Genomic DNA, 25628 nt, shown 5'->3' on the forward strand with positions numbered 1-25628 from the left:
GTTCCTGCCATAAGTTTTCTTGCCCTCTCGCCAAGTATAACAAAAACGCAAGGTCGAACACAGGGACTTATAACTAAAAGATGTTTGTAAAGTGATGTGTTTGAGGCGCTGAATAAAAGTAAAAAGAAAGAAGTCAATTAGACATTAGCTACTCCTACTCCTAGCTAAACAGACTGAGCAATTTAAGTTTGACTATGAGAATTGGTAGAGATGCGGCAACTGTTAACGTGTAATGAGATGCATAGAAGAGTAGGGTTGGGGGATAGAATTTCACCAAGTCGTTAAGTTGATCGCAAGGGTAATCCCAGCTTGCCGCGCATCGCACACCTCTTGGTGGTCAGCCACATGCTTATATCTCTATAATGCATAGTTACGTTGAGCATAAGACTATTCCTATCTCTAGGAACACTGCTTACTTTGCTTAACAAATTCCATTACTTACCCTCTTAGGCAGTTGGTAATAGTTACTCAACTCATAGACAAGCATTGTGATAGTCTCGCACTAAGCAAAGAGGATTGACTCACTATACTTATGCGACGCATACCTCTAGGTGGTTTGCTACATGCGTCCTATCTCTAGGCCGCATGATTGAGTATTTGATAACTCTTGCAATCTACACTTAACTTATTGCAATGAAAGTGAAAGATGATGAAGTAAAAGAAGATGATGAACATGGTGTTGAAATAACTAAAGAAGTGCATTGATTACAAAATGTATTAATGTCTTAAGCCAAAATGTAATACAATACAAAGGTAAGAAGATAGATGGAAGACTAGATGTAGGCAATCTTTTGCTTCCATCAGATGTATGTCAAGGCTGCCGGTGGTGTCATGGATGGGTGGTGGAGTAGTCTCTCTCTCGAGCTCTATCTCTGGCGAAGCTTCGGTCGTCACTCGGAAAGGGTTGTGGGAATGAAGAATTCTCAAAGACTGTCTACTCATGCTCTCATCTGTGATCACAAGAATCTGCCTAAGGTAGAGACTTTGATGCTTTGAATTTGGGCTCCAAGGCTCTATTTATAGAGCTCAAATGCCGACAACATTGGTAATCCCACTCTGAATCACTGTCATTCTTGTCGCGGTGGGTGAAATGTCATCATGACCTTATCTCTTTGACACTCTTGAGGTATGCATCATGGTTGTGTCTTTTGAAGTATTAATGCATCCCATCCACTTTACAATCATCCTCTATCACGACTATCACTCTGTAGTTGCAGCATTCCATACGACGAACTTGTCTTCATGAAAATCAACGCATGCGATCAACTTTGCAATGGACTGGGATCAACGCATGCGATCGATTCCTGCGATAACTACAAAAATAGACATTTTGACGCAAGATAACGCGTGATATAGCGTTAGCGAAAATTTTCAGCACTGATTGATGCAAGCTCATTTTTTCACACGAATTCTTATCAATATCAACACATATTCTGCTCATCAACCCTCATAATTCTAAGTAAAAGGCTATAGTAACTTGTATTTCTATTAACTATCAAATATCAACCACGTTTTGAGCAGTTTTTGGTGGGCCTTAAGGGCATGAGTGATGAAGCCCTAAAAAAGCAAGTTCATGTGTGGGCTTAAGGAAAATATATAGAGTGAAATGAGAAAGCTAAACCAAGTGGGCCTTACGGCCAAGTTGGAGTTGGCCTAAGTCATGGAGGATGATTTGACAATTGAAATGAAAAGAATTAAAGGGGTGTCGAGCAGCCCCACTGCTACAAGCAAGAGTGGGTCAACTGGGCCGACTACTTCAAGTACAAATGGGCCCAATTCCAATTCAAATGCTAATACCAATACAAATAACTCAGCTCGCATTATTACAATCAGCCCTCATCGGAGTTCAGTAATGTCTTCGACTTTGATAATTTCCCTGTCGGCTCGATCTTCTGGGGGCAAATACACCCCTTCAGCGGCTCCTTATCGTCGATTGACCGATAGTGAGATGCAAAGTAAGAAGGATAAGGGGATATGTTTCAAATGCGATGGGAAATTCAGTGTTGGGCATCAATGCCCTAAGGGTGAGTTGAATGTGTTCGTCGTCTAAGAAAGTGAGGACCTAGGAGATTATCCGGAGGAATTAGACGGGATGTTGAAGTCTGTGGAAGGTGGGTAAGCTACGGACTTTATGGAAGCGGAAATAGTATATCTCTCATCAAACTATTTGGCCGGATTGACTCTCCTAAGACGTTAAAGATTAAAGGAGAAATTCGTGGAAAGAAGGTTGTCGTGTTAATAGATGGAGGTGCGACACCCAACATATTTGAGGAAGTGGTGGCTGAGCTGAAACTACCGGGGTATTGCCATCTAAGGGGTATGGTGTCGTGTTAGGGACGGGTGGGACTATCCGAACTGCAGGAGTTTTTCGAGATGTGCTCTTAACTATCTCTGAATTATCTATTATACATGATTTTCTACCTTTTCCCCTTGGCAGTGCCCATGTTATTTTGGGAGTCACTTGGCTGGAAACACTAGGGAAAATCCAATTCAATTATCAATTATCAGAGATGGATTTCTGGATCGGGGAATGCCTCGTGCACTTGTGTGGAGATCAAAGTTTGGTTAAATCATAAATCTCGCTTAAATCAATGATGAAGTCTTTAGGGAAGGAGGACCAAGGTATGCTGATTGAACTTAGCACCATGGAACAACAAATAGGGGTTACTGATATAGAGGAGGGGAGACTTAGTGGCTTGGTTAATATTCCGAGTGTTGTGGCAGGGCTGTTGCAAAAATTTTTAGTCGTATTTGAACCTTTGGGAGCATTGCCACCAGAGAGGTCATATGATCATGCTATTGATCTTGTGCATGTAAGGTTGTATCGATACCCACAATTTCAAAATGATGAAATTGAACGACTGGTCTGAGAGATGCTTTAGCAGGAGTAATTCAGCCTAGTCGCAACCCATTTTCTAGCCTAGTGTTATTGTGAAGAAGAAAGATGGCAGTTGCACTTCTGTGTTGATTATCGTGCGTTGAACTATGCCATTGTTCTAGATAAGTATCCGATCCTTGTTGTCGATGAATTACTCGATCAATTGTTTGGGGTTCTAGTGTTTTCTAAGATTGATTTGAAAGCAGGGTACCATCAAATTTGAGTGCGACCGTTCGATGTTCATAAGACTGCATTTCGAACTCACGAAGGCCATTACGAGTTTTTAGTAATGCCATTTGGTTTGAAGAATGCACCGCCCACATTTCAGTCCATCATGAATGATATCCTTTGGTCATATTTGAGGAAGTTTGTGTCAGTTTTTTTTAAATGATATTCTGATATACAATCCCTCTTTGGGTGATCATATTACACATTTGGAATTGGTGTTGGAATTTCTGTGGGATAATCAGTTGGTGGTGAACTTCAAGAATTGTCAATTTGCAGCCATAAGCATTGAATATTTAGGCCATATTATTTCTGCTGAGAGTGTAGCAGCTGACCCGACAAAACTAGAGGCTATGATGAATTGGCCATCTCCTAAGAATGTTAAGGAGTTACGTGGATTCTTGGGTCTTACGGGATATTATCGTAAGTTCGTGGCTAATTACGGTTATATTGCCTTGCCTTTAATTCAAGTGCTGAAAAAAGGGGGCTTCACATGGAGTTCAGAGACAAAGGAGGCATTTCAACGTCTGAAGTTGGCCATGATGTCAATACCTGTGTTGGGCATTAACTGATTTTTCTCAATTATTTGTGGTGGAAATAGATGTGTCTGGCATTGGCGTGAGCGCCGTGTGGATGCAAAATCAATGACCATTAGCGTATTTTAGTCAAGCTCTACCACCGACACACCAGTTTAAAGTGGCATAGGAACGAAAACTCATGGCCATCGTAATCGTTATTCAGAAATGGCGGGCTTACCTTTTAGGTACGCACTTTGTGGTCCGAACCGACCAGCGTAGCCTTAAATTTTTACTCGAACAAGGAGTAATCGCGGGTGAATATCAAAGATGGATTGCGAAGCTGATGGGCTATGATTTTACCATCGAGTACAAGAAGGGATTGGATAACTCAGCAGCGGACTCTTTATCCAGATTACCACCGACAATAGAATTTGGATTTCTGAGTGTGGTAGGTGGGATTAACACGTCTGTGTTTGTAGATCAAGTTCGAGAAGATGATGCCCTTAATGGAATTTTGCAGGCTTTACTCAATAATCAACCAGCCCTGAGGGTTATGTTGTTAATGGGGAGTAGTTGACTTATCATGGCCAATTGGTCCTTCTGGCAAACTCACCAATAGTCTCACTATTGTTAGTCGAGTTCCATAACAGTCCAGTGGGGGGTCATCAAGGGGCTTTGAAAACGTATCGTCTTTCCCGCGAAGTGTATTGGCCAGGAATGAAAGCTCAGTATGGGCGTTTGTGGCCAAATGTACCGTGTGCCAACAAGCAAAGTACCTAACTTTATCACCGACCAATCTTCTTCAAGGTCTTCCCATTCCTGAGCAAATTTGGAATGACATCATAATGGATTTCATTGAAGGCCTACCCAAATCTGAGGGTTTCCACATGATGAAAAATAGAGTAGGGAAAAGAAAATAGCACACCAAGAATTTACGTGGAAAACCCTAATCAGGGAGAAAAACCACGGGATAAGGGAATTATTATTAGAAAACTGATACAAAGGAATATAGTAGACCAACAGCCTAAATAGAGAACAGGGAAACCCTAGGGTATAATGAAAAAGACAAAATTGCCCCTAGAGCGCAAAACCCTAATTTCAACACTCCCCTCAAATTAGGGCGTAGATGTCAATAAGTCCCAACTTGCTCATCCATGCGTCAAACAACTGTCTGGGAAGCTCCTTTGTTAGGGCATCTGCAATTTGTTGATTGGAGGGAATATAAGGAACACAAATGTTGCCACTATCGAGTCTTTCCTTGATAAAGTGTCGGTCAATCTCCACATGCTTTGTTCTGTCATGTTGAACAGGGTTGTTTGCTATGCTTATGGCTGCTTTATTATCACAGTAGAGTTTCATTGGACTGGTATACTCTTGATCAAGGTCTTTCAAGACTTTTTCAAGTCAGATCTCTTCATAGATTCCCAGACTCATTGCCCTGTATTCTGCCTCAGTACTGCTTCTGGCAACAAGACCTTGTTTTTTTTGCTTCTCCATGTAACAAGATTGTCCCACACAAAGGTACAATATCCTGATGTTGATTTTCTATCTACTATAAATCCTGCCCAATCAGCATCGGTGTAAGCTTCGATACATCGTTTTTCAGTTTTCCTGAACATCAAGCCTTTCCCTGGAGAAGTTTTCAGATATCTCAAAATGCGCTCTACTGCCCTCATGTGTTCTTCGTATAGTGACTGCATGAACTGACTTACCATACTCACTGTATAAGAGATGTCGGGTCTAGTATGAGATAGATATATTAATTTCCCAACAATATTGATATCTTTCTTTACTCACTGTAACACTTTTACTTATATTACTTAACTTTGCATTTGCTTCTATAAGGGTATCAACCGGTTTGCACCCCGTCATACCTGTTTCCTTGAGCAGGTCCAGAGTATACTTCCGTTGGGAAACTGAAATTCCTTCTCTTGATCGAGCTACTTTCATTCCGAGGAAGTATCTTAGTTTTTCAAGGTCCTTGATCTCGAATTCCTCAGCCATCTTTGTCTTCAATCGGTCAATCTCTGAGGTATCATCACCTGAAATAACAATGTCATCAACATAAACAATCAAAACTGCGATTTTCCCGGATACAGACCTTTTAGTAAACAGAGTATGATCAGAATGACCCTGTTTATATTCTTGCGACTTTACAAACATAGTAAATCTGCCAAACCAAGCCCATGGTGACTGTTTTAGCCCATATAAGGACTTTCTCAATCTGCAAACTCGGTGATCAAATTGTTTCTCAAATCCTGGGGGATGACTCATATAGACTTCTTCTTCTAGTTCTCTATTGAGAAAGACATTCTTCACATCAAGCTGGTGAAGGGGCCAATCCTTATTAACTGCAATAAATAGGAGGACCCGAACTGTGTTTAGCTTTGCAACTGGCAAAAAGGTCTTTGAATAATCAACCCCAAACGTCTGAGTGAAACCCCTGGTCACTAATCTGGCTTCGTATCTGTCAACAATTCCATCGGGCTTATACTTTATTGTGAACACCCATTTACATCCGACTGCTTTATGACCATTTGGAAGATTGACTTGATCCATGTATGATTTTTCTTGAGAGCTCTCATTTCTTCCATAACTGCGGCTTTCCATTCAGGACTTTCCAATGCTGTGTGTATATTGTTTGGTATCACCACTGTGTCTAGGTTTGTAGTGAGGGCCTTGAACTTAGGAGATAAATTACTATAGGACAAGTAACTCTGCAACGGATATTTAGTACATGGTCTCGTACCTTTCCTTAGGGCAATCGGAAGATCAAGGGATTCATCTCTATCTTTATTTTCTTCTGACATATTGCATTCTCCCTCCGGTTTTGTTATTTTCCCACTCTCAACATTTTTTCCAGTGGGAATAAGAGAAGCTTCTTTTCCAGGTTCTACCATGTCCTCAAGAGTCACACACTCATCTGTCTCTGCACCATCATCAACCTCAATCACATCCTTGCTGACATTATCTTCCTTGCTTTTGCTCTCAACATTTTCAACACAAGCATCAATTTTATCACATTTATTATCGTGATTAGGGATAGGACTACTAGTACTTGGAACTGATCTCTGTTCAGACTCATGAACTGGAGTCGGAGAGATAACAGGTGGCGCTATTTCCTTCCTGAGATTCTTTCTATAGTATGTGATCCAAGGGACTTGTTTGGTTGGGAGGATAGGTGCGTTGGTACTGACACTAACATTAAGGATGGGTTCAGGTTCAGGTAAGGCAGAAAGGCTGGGACCCCAATTGGTTTCTTCACTGGAATGCTTCCCCTGAAGAGAACCATTGGGAAAGAATGGATGATCTTTGAAGAAAGTTACATCTATAGAGACAGTATTTTCTGGAAGGAGGGTGATAACACTTGTACCCACGTTGATGTAGAGGGTACCTTACAAAAACACATTTTTGTGCCCAAGGGGTAAACTTGGTACGGTTAGGTCCGTGTGTATGGACGAACACCATACAACCAAAGACACGAAGGGGTACATCAGAAAGAAGTCTGGAGTTTGGGTAAGACTCTTTGAAGAAATCTAATGGGGTTTGGAATTTTAGGACCTGGGATGGCATGCGGTTTATTAGATGGGTTGCTGTCAAGATAACATCACCCCACAAATAAGAGGGAAGAGAGGTTGACAACATAAGAGAGCGGGCAACTTCAACCAGGTGACGGTTTTTCCGTTCGGCCACTCCATTTTGTTGGGGAGTGTACGCATAGGAACTCTGATGGACAACACCTTTGGAGATAAGGAATTCACGTAAGGTGTTACTAAGATATTCTCGACCATTATCACTCCTGAGAATAGCGATTTTAGCGTTGAACTGGGTTTCTATAGAATTGTAAAATTGTTGGAAAATTGAAGTGACTTCTGATTTATCTGTCAGAAGAAAAATCCAGGTTAGACGCGTGTGATCGTCAATAAAGGTTACAAACCAATGCTTCCCAGTTATGGTAGTGACTGGTGAAGGACCCCAGACATCGCTATGGAATAGAATAAACGGTTTAGAGGGCTTATAGGGCTGAGATGAGAAAGAAACACGAGGCTGTTTTGACTGGACACACACATCACATTGCAATTTAGAAATATTAATGTTGCGAAAAAGATGAGGAAACAAATAGTTCATATACTGGAAATTAGGATGGCCAAGACGATAATGCCACAACATATAATCAGTTTCAGAAATGGAAAAATGAGAAGAAAACAAACTAGTCCTATCACATATCCTAAAGGAAGCTTCTTCAGTAAGGAAATAGAGTCCCTTGTCATGCCGGGCAGTGCCAATCGTCATCCCCGAGGTCAGATCCTGAAAAACAACATCATCAGGTGAGAAACTAACACGACACTTCAAATCTCTTGTTAGTTTACTAATAGATAACAGATTGTAAGACACTTTTGACACATGCAACACATCTTGGAGTATTAAACCGGCAAAGGGTGACACTCGTCCTTTTCCAGCAACAGGAGCAAAGGACCCATTTGCAATTCTGATTCTTTCATTTCCAACACCAGGTTGATAAGATAAAAATTGATTATAAGAATTAATGAGGTGATCTGTGGCTCCTGAGTCTAATATCCGCGGTTTATTACCAGTTATACTCACAAGGCCAAAAGATTGAAAAGTACCTGTATGGGCGATTGCACTTACACCCACTGTAGTAGTGTTCTGAGTAGTTTCCTGGTTCTGAATCTGAGTATCTTCAATAACAGATTCACCTACAAGAGCCCGACTTGGCTGTCGTTTCTTACCATTTGGCGGTCGGCCGTGGAGTTTCCAACACTGATCTTTAGTGTGCCAGGGTTTTTTGCAATGTTCGCACATTGGGGGCGGCTTACTGTTCTGTTTATCTTGTACAGGGCCTGATGTTTTGAAAGCAGTGGAATCTGTTGGTGTTACAGGTGTACTATTTCATGGCTCTCAACCTATCTTCCTTCAGGCGAACTTTAGAACAGACTTCCATTAGGGATGGTATAGGTCTAGTCCCCAATATACGACTGCGCACTGTATCAAATTTAGAGTCGAGTCCTGCAAGAAAGTCATACACGCGATCCGTTTCTTCAGGTTGATAATGTAACACTCCTCCACAAGGACAGTTCCAAATCATCTCACGGCACAAATCCATCTCTTGCCACAACAGAGTTAGCTTGTTAAAGTAAGCAGTAACGTCCATCGTTCCCTGTTTGCATTCATGGACCTGCTTACGTAGAGTATATAAACGTGAGGCATTCTGTCTCCTGGAGTAGAGTTTCTAGGCTGCCTTCCAAATATCACGGGCTGTAGCTGCATACAATAAAGGTTTTTCAACCTGAGATTCCATACTGCCAATCAAAATTGATCTCAACAAAGAATCCTCTCCTTTCCACATTCGCTCTTGGGGGTCACCGATCCTTGGTTTTGGTATTTCACTTGTCAGATATCCAAATTTGTGACGGCCCTCAAGAGCCATTTTAATAGATTGGGACCAAGAGAAGTAATTATCACCATTCAACTTTTCCCCTATAATAATTCCAGAAGAATTGCTTATAGTTCCAGAACATAAATTTGAGGAGTAAGTAGGGAACGAAGTTACTGAGTTTTCAGGGTATGGATTTAGATCTGATTGGATCTTGGATTTCGATCCCAAGGCTTCCCCAAGAGCAGCAACCTGCTGTTGAAACATCTCATTCTGTCGTTTAATCTGCAACTACAACTGGGTAACTTGATCTTGGATTATATTTCCTTGGTCCTGGTGGTATGATGAAGACTCGTCCCCTCCAAACTCATCCATGATCGGCGAAAACTGCCCCATTCGGTTGCTCATACCCGGTTGGAAAGTACCCATATTTCTTCCATCTATCCTTTGGTGCGGTAAAGATTGGGATGAGGCTCCGATCTGAGAGGAGAAGGCCGACGGCACTCCCGAAGGACGGAAACTTGACTGATCGGCGCCGGGCATCACAGATCTGGACCAATTGGTGCTGGGTATAGCAGATTAGAGCTCAGGCATCGCGGATCTGGACCAGTCGGTGCTGGGTATAGCAAATCGGTGCTCCACGGTGTCGGTCAGCAGCGTCTAGGACTGGTCGGACGGATTTCGCGTGGCTGGTCGCTGATCGACCACATCTGCGCACGTTTGAACCGGGTAACCTCCTTCATCTGCGTGCGACTGGTTCGAATTGGTAGCGGTCGGACAGAACTCGAGTGGGTTTTTGCGGCTGTTGGTTGGGTCTTCGAAGGCGGCGGCTAGTGCGACGGGGACGGCCGGCGGTGGGTAGGGCGGCGGTGGCTGGTCTTCACGAAAGTGGGGAAGAAGGGTTTGGAAGTATCTATCAATGGCTTTTTCGATAATAGTGGTTATATTTGGGTTATTGGTTTGGGATTCTCCTGTTGGATTTTCCTCAATGGTGGCCAGGGTTTTGTCTCCATACTCTGATACCATGATGAAAAATAGAGTAGGGAAAATAAAATAGCACACCAAGAATTTACGTGGAAAACCCTAATCAGGGAGAAAAACCATGGGATAAGGGAATTATTATTAGAAAACTGATACAAAGGAATACAGTAGACCAACAACTTAAATAGAGAACTGGGAAACCCTAGGGTACAATGAAAAAGACAAAATTGCCCCTAGAGCGCAAAATCCTAATTTCAACACCACACAATTCTGGTCATCCTTGATCGGTTGTCCAAGTATGCTCACTTTATTCCCCTAAAACACCCCTTTAATGCGATTTCTGTTGCTGCTGTATTTGTTCGAGATATTGTAAGACTGCATGGATGCCCAGGAAGCATTGTTTTTGATCGCGATAAAATATTCATGAGCGTATTTTGGGAAGAACTTATGCCTTTATATGGACTGCTTTTCAGCCTATTGTGGTGGTGTTTCTGGGTTTTTTGTTTTCGATTTCCTATGTATTGCAGCTACTGTTTAAGAAGTTTTTGTTTGTTTGTTCTTAATCTCTCTTTGGTTGCTTTGTAAGGCTTCCTTTGTCTTAGTTCTTGGATTTGTTGGTTCGGATATGATGATGGCGCTAAGGGGGTGTCAACCTAGTTGAGATGCCCCGGTGCGCCTCCTGATCCTTAGTTCGTAGTTCTTAGTTATTTTGCCTTTATAATTCAAGTACACGTCTTCTGTACTCTCTTTTAATGAATAATAAAGGCTTGTTTCCCTTTAAAAAAAAACATAGTTGAGGAGGAGCACTGCCTATCACCCACAGACCGACGGTCAAACGGAGGTGGTCAATTGAGGTGTTGAGACATACTCGCATTGTTTCGCCATGGGCACACCCAAATATTGGTATAAACGGTTTCTGTGGGCAGAATTTAATTATAAGACGGCTCGTCGTTCGTCCACACAGGTCACACCATTTGAGGTGGTGTATAGACAACCCCCACCTCCTGTGTCGTATGAAAAAGGGTCTAGTGTGATGCATGAGATTGATCAATTACTCCATGAGCGAGATGTCAAGCTTCGGGATTTGAAGGCCTCCTTAATGATAGCCCAACGGCGCATGATTAAGTCAGCAAATGCTAAACATTGCGATGTGCAATGTGAAGTCAATGACTGGGTTTATCTGAAGCTTCGCCCGTACTGCCAATCGTCCATCAGTAAGCAGACTCATCGAAAGCTTGCCTTGCATTTTGTGGGTCCATTTCAAATTATTGCACGGGTTGGGCCAGTGGCGTATCGTCTTACTTTCCCTCCGGGATTCATCTCATATTTCATGTGTCCGTGTTGAGGAAGGCTGTGGGGACAAATTTTTTTCGATTTTTCCCATTCCACCGTCGGTGGCGCCCAATTTATCAGTGGCCGTTACGCCAGAAGCAGTTTTGGGTCTATGCCAATCTCCTAATGAGGACAGTGTACTGGAAGTTTTGATTCAATGGGCGAACAACCTACTTGAAGATGAAACATAAACAAGTTGACTTGATCAAGTCTCAATTCCCTGACTTCCACCTCGAGGACAAGGTGGCTCTTTGGGGCGAGTAATGATAGACCCCAGGGGTAAAAGGGTATATACGTAGGCATAAGAGAGGAAATACATGAAGTAGGTTGTTAGTATGTGGGCCGTGAAATATTGTTTGTTATGAGAAGGGCCGTTATAAATAGAGGGTGAGTATGAGAAGGGGGTATCTTTTGAATATCATTATGTAATAGGTCTCTATTGAGAAATTGGGAGAGATTGGGAAGCTTTTGAATACTTCCTCCGTCGATAAATAAAATTGAGGCTTAGGCCTACCTGGATGTTCTATTCTAAATAAATTGATAATATTGAACCGAGTTCTATGAGCATATGGTGACTACAATATGCGATCTCATGAAGATCCTTGTGAACAACTCTCTCTCTCTTTAAACATGACGTTTCCACTCTTATATTTTATTTTAATTCTTGAATGTACTCAATAGTTAATTTGACCTTATGGGCATGTGTTGAAAAAACAGTGTCTTCTTCTGTGTAGGTTGCTTACAGTCAATATACGGAATCCATACCTTCAGAGTTGAAAACTTAGTACGTGGAAAAGCTTCTCCTGTTGATGATCTGCAGGTTCAAGGGATTTCTAACCCAGGTCTCCTGAGAAAGGTTGGTTTGTATTCCTCTGTTAACTCTTTTTCAAGAATGAACAATTCAATAGTAATTTTGTAAATTGTGTCAGGATACCACTAGAAAATTGAAGGACACACGAAGAACACAAAGATAGTTATATATTGCAATATAAAGAGAAGTTACAATATACTGTAGATTTTTGAGAGGGTTGCTTCCTCCCAAAGTCCCACAATGGGAACTCTCACCAAAATGATATACACCTTCTTAGATCTCTAATTCTCCTTGTTTATAACCAAGACAACACTAGTTAATTACCCTTAAAATCCCTTACTAACATCCTACTAATATTACCTATGTACCCGTAAGGCCTTAACTAGTACTCTTGAATTACTTGGACCTTCAAAACTCACATTGTCCTTAAGGTATAGGCTGTATCATAATCATTACAAGTACTAACAAAATACCTGAACTCAAAAAAAAAAAAAACATAAACCTAAAATATAAAGAACAAACATAAGATCTTTTATTATTATTATTTTTTGAAACGGAAACAAGACTTTTTTTATTGAATTAAGGAAATGAGTCTAATGTTCTTCGTACAAGATACAAAACAAAAGGAAGCTTAACAACGAGAGAGAATACAAGAGTATAACGAACCATACCAATATTTCAACAAACCGAAACAGCTTAGATGAAAAGAGATAAATGCAAACCAAATTAAGCTAGAATAGAGTAATCAACAAATAATTTGGAAAGTGAACACCAAGGAGCTTTGACTCGAGCAATTTTATAACGCTCAAACCAAAAAAATTCTTTGGATTCTTCAAATAATCGCTTTGACTCCATTCACCCACAAAAGGTGAGGAAGAGGTTTTTTTTCTTAAAAAGGCCCCATTAAAGTCTGAATTACATTCTCCTTGAAAGCAATGCACCACATCCACTGTAAATTAAACAGAGAGAAAAACTTCTCCAAAATTTTTGGAAAATCCACACTCAAAGAATAGATGCTGACAGTCTTCCCCATTTCCAAGCACAAATGGCAAATTGACGGTATGGGAGCTATTTTTTGGAGGCACTATGAGCAATTTAGAGCTCTAAAACTCATAACTCAAATTATGATGATAATTTTTCTTGTACAACTTGAAATCCACAAAGCTTTGTACGCCTTTGAGACCATGGGGAGGAGGCAGCTGGATGCTTGAACGAAGAATAACCAGAAAACTGACCTGAAGCTTCCAATTTCCAGCTTCCTTTAACTTGATTTTCAACATCTTTTTGACCCACTAAGACTGCCAATACGTTCTGAAGATCCAGCAGCTCATCAGCCTTCAGCATACTTGGAAATAAAGTGCTCAATGAAGATGAATTTAGCTATGTGTCATTCCAGAGAGATTTATTGTGCCGCAACCAAGTTTGAAAGAAGCAAACTTTTCAGCTTGCAACCATGCTTGAGAAATAATAATCCAAGGGCTTTTGGAACTTCTACCAAAATTACGGGATGTGTGCCAGTTAAGAGAACCACTTCCATGTATGCTGTTCACCACCTTACACCAAAGTGCAACTTCTTCGTGAGTATATCTCCAACCCCACTTTGCTAACAATGATAAATTCCTGTTTTTTAAGTCACCGAAGCCCAGACCCCCGTGTTGTGATTGCTTAAACCCACTTAACCAAGTGATTGATTATGCTGCCATTTATTCCTTCCCAAAAGAAATTCCTCACAATCCCCTCAATTTCCTCAAAATACCAAGTCAGAGATTTGGCTTTTGAAGAAAACCCTCTTAGAAATGTCCCCAAGCCCTCTTGTATTCCATGAGATGATCTTCACTGTGAAAAAACTTAATCTAACTAAATTCCACAAAACTTTTGCAATCGATTTTAGGTTAAAAGGAATTTGAGAAGGAGACAAAGGAGTAAAGCTTACTTGCTTTGCTTTCAACGCTGATTTCTCAGCTGAGCTCTGAAAAAGACCATTCAATGCTTCCTCACAATGTTCTTTTGAGGATTGAGTTTCTGGCACACACTCAAAGTCCTCTTCTTTGCACCTTATAATAACTGAAGAATCATCATCGAATTCATATTGAGAAGTAGGATTTTTTTTTGGAGAAGAATAACAAGGGGTGCATCTTTTGAATTGAAATTGAAGAATTTGGATTTTTTAAAGTAGTTTGAGTAAACTCCAGGGAAGGCTTCACCAATTTAGAGGGACCAAATTATGGGAAGAAAATCCAGGGACTTGAGCCTTTACACAACTAATTTCTACTGCATCATAATTAATCTTATGTATCTTGGTGAAAATTGGGGAAGTTTTTTTTGCCTTGAATAATGATAAGGGAGTGGAGTTAGACAACCAGAAGCTTCAACTGACTCTTTCTCTTTGCAATTGAAATTGAAGGCTGATTATCATCTTCCAGTGTTAGCTTTTCCCTCTTCCTTTTTTCGAACACAACTTCCCAGTCTAATGGCTAGAGAAGAAGAATGGTGATGGACTGAAGTTGTCGGATAGGATTCCAGAGAGACTGCCTTTTTCTTACCTTTTCCCGGGGAGGAGAGAGGGGCACTGAAAGAAAGCATGTGGACAGGGAAATGTTGACTTTTCTAGCCTACAGTTATTGTGCTCCCTTCATTTAAAACAGACTTTTTACCAACAACTATCTCTTTCTCATTTAATGATTTATTGGGGAAATCATTCGAATTAAAATCTTGTGAGAGATAATTGGCAGCTTTTTCAAGTGGTGTCTTTTCGATTTTCACACCTGACATCTTTTCATCCTTCCACTGTGGATTTCGAGGCAACCTCGATTTGTGTACGCGTGTTTTCGACTTCTACAACTAATACCTCTTCAGCTTCCAAGTTGGTTTGAAAGGCATCTCAAACAGTGTCTTTTCGACTTCCACAACTAACAACTCTTTATCTTCCAAGGCCTCGTCAATTCGTGACTATGACTTTTCAATTTCCACAGCTGAGAACTCTTCAGCTTCCACGGTGGGTTTGAAGACATCAGAAATCTGTCTTTTCGATTTCCATAGATGTCATCTCTTCAGCTTCCATAGCAGATTTCATGCCAACCTCAATAACTCATCTCTTTCCATATTCATTTCATCTTTCAACACTTGTATCACTCGATCTTGATCTATTGAGTTTGAGAAATCATGCTCGATCATGTTAACAAAACTGAAATGCTTTAATTCTAGAGGGTTCCAAGAGTCTATTGCTTCAAAGTTGATGGTAATTCATTGATGCTCGGATAAATCCACAAACATCCTTTTCAACTTTGACGACAACGAAGAACAATCCAAACAATTAAGTGTCTGAGAAGGAATGCTTACCAAATCACCTAACTGTTGCTCAATTGCATCAAAGATTGAACTTTTCCAGTAAGCCAAAGGCAAGAATTTAATTCGTATCCGACCTCCATAACTTCTTACAAAATGGGTCTCAAATAAGCTCTATTCGACCAAGCATCCCCCTTCAAATGTAACTCTCCAAACAGCTTCCATCTGCCAACATTCTCACAAAGAATTGAATCATTTCCAGCTTTCAAAGGTCTTTATCCTCCATGAACGGGTTGAGTGACATTTGTGTCTGGAAAAATTCTTCCAAGGATTCCTTCACTTCCATCCAAGAATAATGAGCAACTAATGTAGTACCAATGAGGGAGTTTTATTCAAATGATCAAAATCTAGTGAATACAAGAGAGGGGTTCTCTATTTACAGAGAATTAAATGTGGGATAGAATAACTAATTTTGAATTTACTAAATTACCTAAATCGTATTACATCAGAAAATAATCGAGATACCACAAACAAGGAATTTAGGTTTAAGTTCAAAACTTTTGATTCCTCCTTCACCCAAAAGGATGCAACGCTAGTAGTGGTGTGCTTTGATTTTGAACCTCTGGAGTTTGTAACTTGTTTGAGCACTTCTTTGTAGGATCTTTTCCTTTCTAGTTCTGGATTAGATCCAACAAAAATCTTCTTTCCTTCCAAAGCCTTTGATGAAATCCGAAAACAAGTTTGCATCATTGTTGAGGAATGAGCTGAAGGACATCCAACCCTTTTTGTCATGGCTTAAAGGAATATGAAGATTTTTCCTTCCTCCTGCATCCAAGAAGCACATGCAAGAAACCAACCCTTCTCCGATTTGAATTTGGTCAAATGTAAGACCCCTTGATCCCATTTTTCATTTTTGCGAAAATATGAATGAGATGGTATATGTAGCAAGTTCTTCACTTCTCCAACCAACCAGTTGAACATGGAATCTAAAAGGGAAATATTTTGATGATGTTTGCTCAACTCTTCTAAAATGAAATCGTCTTTTTCTTTCCAAAGACAAAAATAGTAATTCTCAATATGGTAGCTTTTGACTTCCATCGTAACAAAAACTTACGAACCAGAAATCTGAAGCTTGAAAGAACTCCACTGACTGGAATGACATCTATTGTATGATGGGCGAGGGGATGGCCGGAGAAAAGCGGAAAATTTTACAAAATAACCTAATAACCCAAAACTTTTCTATGACTGACCAATTCTAAAAAACTTAATTACTTGTGACCTTTTTACCATGTGAAATTTCTCAAATAACCTCGTTTGGAAACCCACTTAACGAGTGCGCCTCTTACAAAATGATTGATCCTTCACATTCCTTCCCATGCGAAGCTTTCTCTCAGTTCTTTCGATTTTCTCTCATCGTCTCTAGGTGTTTCAATCCATTTTTGGCTTCATTCCAATTCCGTCTCCACCATTCCAGTAATCTGAAAGGTATATTACTCTTGCCTGTCGTTGTTTAAATGTTTAGCCATGGAAAAAGGTGTTTAATCGTTCAGTACATGGGTTAGGGTTCGTATAGCTTTTAATACTAGATTGCATAGGTTCATATACTAGACCGCATAGATTTATATAATTGAACGTATAGCTTTTCATACCAGATCATATAGCTTTTAATACTTGATCTTATAACTTATAATCGATCGTATAGCTTTTAATACTAGATCGTATAGTTTTATATAATCGATTATATAGCTTTTAATACTAGATCGTATAGCTTTTAATACTCGATCTTATAGCTTATATATAATTGAGTGTATAGCCGTGTTTTGGGCAAATAAATATTTATGGTAATTATTTTTTGAAAAGGAATATTTATGGTAATTATTAGATTAACCGAATTTCTTGATGATAACTAAGAAATTTATTGAATCTCTTTGTTCACATCGATCGTTTGTAGTAAATTAAATGTGTAACAATAAGTACAATTGCACTAAATACATAAATGGTCTCCCAATGTCAGGTAAGCGACAACATAGTAGATACCACACGATATCTTAACAAAAACTACATGATCGCCCAATATTATGTAAACGATCACATAACATATACTAAACGAATCGTTTAACATCTATATGATTGCCTAATATTAGGTAAGCAATCACATATTAAATATTAAACTATCGCTTAGTATAATCTAAACAATCCGATAGTCATAGTCTAGGCGATCGCTCATATTTTGTGTACCCTAGATGGACCAGAGCCTAGTGTTATCTGAGTCTGTTTGCAAGTTTTCTTGTTATGTCTCCTAAGATTGCACCTAAAACATCTGTGGATTTGTTGTGGATCCTCCCCCATAGACGGTATTCGAACAGTCTGACGTCGACCAATGCTTGGTACCTTCCTTGGTGGTAGAATTTCGAAGTCCTCAAATTTTGATTGTCGTCTCCATTCTTGTTTATATCCAAAGGGGTAAATCGGTTTGGCATAAGCGGCAAGCACTCACTCAACAGTAAACCACTTTGCGCATAATGTTTGAACATTAATGTTTCGAAGCGCTGTCACAACTACTGCATTGGAACATGGGATCTCCATGCATGTGCATGTTTGTGAACGAAGATCAACTAAGCCTCCCAAATATCCATCGTCCACATTAATTGTATGCATGTTCACCGGAGAAACACGATATTTCTAGACATCATTCTACTTCCTTAAGAACACCCATTGCGTAATTAGATATGACACTTATGCATGCCATTCCATGTGTACGTTGGACATAGAACCAACTATGTAGCTATTCACGGATATGCTCCAATAGTTTCGTTATTGGAAGTTTTTGTGTATCTTTTAACACTCCATTGAGGCATTCTACTATATTCGTCGTCATTTTGTCATGCCTATAGTGGACTTGATAAACCCTTGCGCACCGTTGTAACCCAACTTCTTCAAGATAGGCCATCACCCTGGGATATAGTTGAAGCTTAGCCCAAGATATTTGAAACTTAGACATCCTATAAGCTTTGGCAACAAGATAGAAGTGTGAGATTATGTCCTTATTCTTGAATCTGTCCATCAAATTATTTCGAATGTGATATATACATAAGGCATGAAATGTCTCAGAGAATAAACTTGCGACAGCCTTTGCAATGGAGATGTGACGATCTGATATGATCACTAAATTCGAAATGTCTCCAATCAAAGCCTTTAATTAGTCATGAACCAAGTCCATGATGCATCATTCTCACCATCTACAATACTGAATGTGATAGGATATATGTTGTTATTGTTATCAATACACGTTGCTATTAAAAACATACCTTTGTGTCTCTCATGAAAATGGGTACCGTCAACAAACGATCACAGGGCAGATGCAGTTCAAGAATTCCTAATACACGGACCAAATGCCATGAAGACGTACATAAAGTATTGTTCGTCTTCTACTTCAACTTTAAATATCGTGCCCAGATTTGCAAGCCTTAGTACCTCACTATATGCGTTAACAAAAGCATATGATCCTTGGGCGATCCTCGTGTGAACACCAATGCATACTCTCTTGTGCGGTAAGCCCGCCTGTAGCTTATATTCACCCCATAATCTCGTTGGACATCTTCAATTATATCTCTTGGGTGGTATGTTCGACCAACTTGATCGTATTTGGACTTGATTAATTGTCTAATAACCCAACCTTTTGTTTGTCGATGATTACTCATTCTCATTTTAAGAGCACATGTATGGATGCTTAGGTACTTCGTCACTTTGAATCACTTCCTTCCATTTTTTTTTTACACGAACAGGCCACTTGCATTCCTCCACCAAACACTGTACAGTTATGAAGCTCTTTGTTAACTTTTTCACACAGTAGTCAAAGTTCTTTTTGATTGCAAGTATTGACAATTTAACCGATAAATCATGTTTTGAAAAGAAAATTTGACCAACCTTTATATCGTCATTAAGACAGCGTGAGGTATTGTGATGAGGTCGTCGTACGATGGGCCTTCCTATGGTCTGGGTATATTTACAAATGGTTGGGTTGGAATAGTGGAATGTATTTGTACTGAAGGCACTACCACTGGTGAGATGAGAATAGGTTGGGTTGGAACATGAATTTTAGTTGATGGAAATGTTTGTGGTCTTAAAGGTTGTCCATATTCGTAGCCACAAACTGTGGAGTACATCTCGATTGGATGTTGTGACCATCCCAAGTTCCATTTCTGTCGTCCCCCAAGTTACATGGCACAATGTTCTCATCTAGTGAACACATAGTGGGAATGGTTGGTATGGTTGGAATCGTCGAATTGCACTGCTGGTACATATTCTCTGTCTATTCCATTTTCTTTTGATGGCACTAATACGAACAACAATATTTGGGATGCATCATTATCTTCTAAGACAAAGCTAAGGTCACATAGACTATGTCAATTGGGGGAGCTGAGATCGATAGATTATAACAACATTTTATGTGTATATGATATCAATCATTTTCGGATCGATATTCAGTCGTTGGTGCAGAATACCGACTAATTCACTACACGTTATATCATTTATGACCTTCAACCTTTCATATGACCTCGAACATAATTGCTTCCTGACTAGTCCCATTCCCCAGCAAATCGTACACAGATGCGAAATAGCGTCTGATGGTCAAAAAATTGACATTGGATTTGAATTGCTATTAAAGTAAGCGATCGCCCAAACACTATTAAGCGATCACCCAATTGAATGTAAGTGATCGTTTAGTTGTATATATGCGATCGTTTACATGATTATAAACGATTGTGTATATACTAAACGATCACTTATATTATGTTGAGCGATCATCTATCCTTATGAAAGCGATCTTGGAAGAAAAATACTTCGTAAACACTTACATTCTCTCTGTTTTTGGTTATGACGAACGATCTTGCTCTATATCCAAAGACAATGAATTGAACGAAGATGAACACAATCGACAATGAGAATGTTGGCTTGAAACTCTGAGAGAACAATGGGAGAAGAAGTTGGAGAGTGCGACTGAAATTGAATAACTAAGAGTGATCTTCCATTACTTGCGCCATTCTTGATATCAATAACATTCAGTGTTGGTAGAATATTAGTTGAGAATAAATGCTTTAGTGGAATGTTGTTACATTGAATACATTTGTTGGTGGATTCGTTGGAGGAGGAAGAGAAGTAGGCTGCTTGAGATGTTTTAGTAAATCTGGTATTTCATATAGCAAAAAGGTTAGGTTTAGATAAGTTTTTAGAAATGGGTTAGTCATAGAAAAGTTTTTGGTTTTTGGTTTTTGGGTCATTTTGTGAAAATTTTCGAGAAAAGCTGGTGGGAAGTATGGAGGTTAACCGAAAAATGAAAAGTAATGGCCAGATGGAAGGAATTTGGTTGGACAGGAGAAGGAGTGAGGAGAGGGGAGAGAGCATTTTTACCTGAGCATCAGAATTCCCTTAGATCGTCTTTTGTTCTACGAGAGTGAGGCAAATGTTCCTCAATAAATGAGATCTTTTATTTTTTTGTAAATGCATACGCATAAACTTGCCCCAATATTCTCGAATCTTGCTCGAGCTTATCCATATTTTTGACATCATCATCATTTTTGAATCTTGCTCGGGCTTATCCATTAATCATCAGAAGTAAAAAATTTTGGGCATTAATCTTGATTCTATTGAGACACGGAGTATTGCAGATTTTTATGGTTGCAAGGTTGGTTCTTGGCCTAATTTCGGCTTTCACTAAATGGTAAATCGAAAATGCTTTCGTTTTGGACACTGATTGTTGAGAAAATCAAACAGAGAATCAAAACTTGGGCATCATCCTTTATATCAAAAGGAGGTTGACTAACTCTTTGATAGTTGGGGAATTTTTCGTCACCCACAAACCCTTATTAATCAAAGAAAATTTATAATACCAATCCTACACCTATTACTACAAAGACATAGCAATAGTGGTAAGTTTGAATCGATCTACAGGGAGGCGCGATATTTGTTTCATTAAGTCAATTTTGTAGTTATAGCAATAAATGTAGGGGGATTGCTGGATAAAAATAAAATGTGGAAGAAAAAGCAAGAAAGTAAAGATAAAACGGGTAAATGTAATTACGGATCATAAATTCTAGTCTTAGGAGTAAATTGGGTTCCTATGCAATTTCCTAGCATTGTATTATTTTGATTAACCTCATAATCGATCATGCTTTGCACAACTACTTGTTTGACTCGACCTAACGAACTTCTACAATGGTAGACAACCAGCTAAGACCAAACCATGCAAGTGGCCTGATTAATGATTAAAACCTCAAGCAAAGCTCTAATTAATCTAAATGCAATCAATCCTACAGAATCCTAAGCGATCATATAAAATCGGTTTACATTTGCATTAAGCCCTAGGTTTCTATTGTGTGATTAATTAATCGGGAAGCCCAAGCTTAATTAACCAAATTTCTTTGAACCTAATCAAATCATGCATTCTAAGATTCAAGATTAGCTTGTAAATCTTGGCATACAAGATTCAATATTTGCTACTAGATTTAAGGTAGACGATGCACGAAGACATTGTGCAAGTCTAATATCTTTAGCAACGACATACAAGGTAAAGGGCGTCAATCCAACCAAAAAACATACATTAAATAGTTTAAATGGATTCAAAGATGCATAAATATGGTATGAAATTAATACAAAAGAATCCTTGAAGATATTACATAAGTCTACTTCCAAGAACAAGAAAAGAACAACTTACCTCAATATCTTCATAGACAAAGAAAGAAGAAGAAAGATGCTCCAATCCATAATTATAACCCAAAATATTAAAATCCTAAGCAAAGATGTGAGAAAGAAAGAAAAATCGAACTGTGGGCTGTCTTCCTCATCTTTTTCTCCATCTAAAAATCCTAAAAATCGAGGGATATTTATAAAAAATCTGTCGAATGCAGTGGCACTGCTGTTGAGCGCAATTGCACTCTGGCCTTTAGTTGCCGTAGTGTTGCCTCGTGTGCAGCATTGCGCTACGCCTATTATGTGGAGTGTCGCGATGTTCTCGCCAATTCAACCATTCTGCCAATGTGCGTAGCGCAGGGCGTCGAGCAAGGGCAGCCCTGTGCTCCCTCCAGGGGCAAAATCGCAGTTTTACCCCATTTGTTGCTACTTGCTCTGTTTCGACCTAAAATGCATCCAAATTGCCCCGATGGTCTCCTTTGCTCGTTTATCAGTTAAAAACACTAAATAGAACATTAAATACCTGAGAACTAACATGATTTAGGCGAGAATAAATAGCTATTTTGGAGAGCTACCAAACCACCCCCAACCTAAACCTTGCTAGTCGGAGAAAAACACAAGCACAAAATAAACGATAGAAAAATTTGCATTCAAGTTTAACTCGGGCCTCAATTCTCAAACGTGCTACAAAACTTAAAAATGTGAAACTTCAACCTAATGAACATTTTAAAACTATTATTCCTTACGTGTATGTGTGAAACTAACTTAGGTGAACTCTAGGGACTCGAGACAACCTTATGGCATCCTCCATCCATCTTTCCCCTACTTCTTGCTCGGGCACCGGTCTTCAAACAATCAAAACTAATCAAGAAAGTAAGACTTCGACTAAGGTGCCTGAAACTCACGCACAGAAAACAAAAAGAACATTTTTTTTTACCTAGGGGACTAACTTTCACACAACTAACCATAGGGACTCGTACTCACTTTTTCTCGCGAGCGTTCTAACTGATCATGGAGGAGGTAGCTCTTTTCACCCCATCCATGCATTCACACAACACTTTTTATTCTCTTTTTTTTTATCACTTTTTTTAATTATTATTTTTTTCTTTCTTTTTTTCTTTCTTCTCATATTTTATACATTTTTTATATCACATTTTTTTCTCTTTTTGCTCTTTATTTCCCGCAGGCGAATACTCTTTTATTTCTCATTAGTCTCATACTACATTATAGCAAGTAAGGTCATTCTCCAACCGGTAGGGCAGCCTTTCGGAGTGAAAACGAACTTATAGGCACCATAAATCCATCCTAAGTCCTAAGAGAAAAAACCTGAGGTGGCTTGTGCACAAGAAGGCAAGGAATGCTAGAAAAATTTTTAAATGGGATTCATTAAATGCTCATTCACAAAATTAAGTAGCATGCAAGCATATCCTAGGTCATTCTAATCAAACAAAAATGGAAAATTTTATGTAAAATTTCGTGCACACAAATAGGACAAATATGATGCATATATGAGTGTCAAGGGGCACAAGCAACATACAACTCACCACCCCCAACCTAAAACAATGCATTATCCCTAATGCATGCAAGCAAGCAAAGAAGGATAAAATGAAAGGGGAACAGAAGACCTTCCTTGAGTTGAAGTCCATGAGAGGCAGGTTGCTTGGGAAATGCAAGGAGAAAAAGAGAGTAATCCTACAAAAAATAAAAATTCCAATCCAAAAGAAAACATACCTAAAAGAAGTTAAGTAAAACTACTCCCAAGAAAAACTAACCTAAAAAAGAAAAGAAACAAAAAACAAAAAACTAAAAAAGTGACGGGCACAAAAAAGGTAAGGGTAGGGAAAGCTAGTGGCCATTCAAGTCCAGCGAGTCCGGCTCTTGCAGAATGTCAACTTGAAAGCCAACACTAGCGTAGTACAGACGTTGGCGTTCCTCCATGGAGTTCAACCATCTATCCATACGCCGCACAATGCGAGAGGTGTTACGCATCCCTCTCAAGCACTCCTCAGACATCCTAAGGGCACGAAGACTCAAAGACTCCTCCTTAGCCTCTTGCTCAGCCACATCCTCTGGAGGATGTTCGTTCCTACTGATCATCGCCCACAACTTCCTCCTCTCTCCTCTCCGCCTCCATGTAACCTTGAAAGGTGGAGCTGGTGGTCCTATTAATAGGATCTTTAGGGGTCATCTTCTCTTCTTGCTCCTTGATCTCAACACCGGATCGGTAGCATAGCTCTATAATCAGGCAAGGGAAGCCGAAGCTGGTGGTGGTGGCACATTGGCCTCGTTGGATTTGGGCACGAATGACCCTACCGACGTTAGTAGACCTACTTGTATAAAGACAGTAAGCAATTTTGCCCTTTCCTTGGTCACGTTAGCTAGATGGGGGACTGACATTAGTCTGGTGCAAATGAATGCGTGCCAGATTTGGTTCCAGACCAGTAGGTCCTGACCCTTGAGCTTAATGGGCATTTTGTGCGTACGCTCCCAGTTGATCCCTAGTCCACAGAGGACCTCAACAGTTAAGCCTTCCTCAAAAGGCAATGGCAGGTAATAGGAGTACTCATCGTTCCTCGTGTCGGCCAATTGGTATACGTTGTTAATGCAGGGAGAGGAAAAGGAAACTGACACCCCTTTAGCAAACAGACATCTTGGTCTTCCTGAATGTTAGAGTAGAATTCTCGTACCACTGGGGCAACCCTAGCCTCAAGTCGACTAGCCAAAATCTCCCATCCATGCCGCCCAATCTCAACTGTTATGTGGGGAAAGTAGTTGGCTCCCATGACAACTACTCTCTCGGGAATCAGGATTTTAGAGGCTACAAGTTGTTGGAAGTGCTCGTAAACACCTTGGGAGGGAAATCTATTTTGGTCATATTGTGGTCGGTTATCTGAGGTACAAGCTACGTTATTACCCCCATTTTTCTTAGGAGCCATAGGAATATAACGCTAAATACACAACTCTAGACGACCAACTTTCGACAACCGCTGCCGCCAACCTTCGATCACCGTTTTTCGACATGTCCACCAGTCAACTTCTGACGACCACTTTTCGACAACCATCGTTGCCAACTTTTGATGACCATTTTTTCGTGCGATCATCGTTGGCCAACTTCCAGTGACCATTTTTTGGTGATGGCCCCTGACCAACCTCCAACGACCATTTTCCAGCGAGTCGCCGACCAACCTCTGACCACTGTTTCCCAACGACTGCCGTCGGCCACTTCGGACCACCGTCTCCGATGACTATTTTTTGGCGACCGTTGGTGACCAACTTCAGCTGACTACTAACAATTGTCGCTGCCCAATTGTTGACGACCGTTTTTCGGTAAGCGCCATCAACCAACTTCCGGAGACTGCCGCCGACAACCTCTAGTCACTTTTTTCCGGCAACCGCTTTTTGGCAACAATTGTCGGCCAACTTTCGACGACTTTTTTTGATGACTACCATGGCCAACTTCTGGGGACCATTTTCCAGCGATACTGTTTTTCAACGACCGTCGCCGGCCAACTT

At 40.0% G+C, this 25628-nt stretch overlaps 1 protein-coding gene across 4 annotated transcripts in view; it reads left to right on the forward strand.

Moving 5' to 3' along the window:
* The window catches only part of LOC120069855 (uncharacterized), a 58947-nt gene that overhangs the window by 19815 nt on the left and 13504 nt on the right, over positions 1–25628 (forward strand). For all 4 annotated transcript variants that reach the window (XM_090308553.1, XM_039021672.2, XM_090308555.1 and 1 more), the window contains exon 4: positions 12064–12185. In XM_090308553.1, the coding sequence (XP_090164679.1) occupies positions 12064–12185 (122 nt within the window). The remainder of the gene's footprint in view (positions 1–12063; positions 12186–25628) is intronic.

Source organism: Benincasa hispida, chromosome 12 (assembly GCF_027475165.1).
Source record: "Benincasa hispida cultivar pf3 chromosome 12, pf3_genome.v1.1, whole genome shotgun sequence".
Classification (NCBI taxonomy): Eukaryota; Viridiplantae; Streptophyta; class Magnoliopsida; order Cucurbitales; family Cucurbitaceae; genus Benincasa; species Benincasa hispida.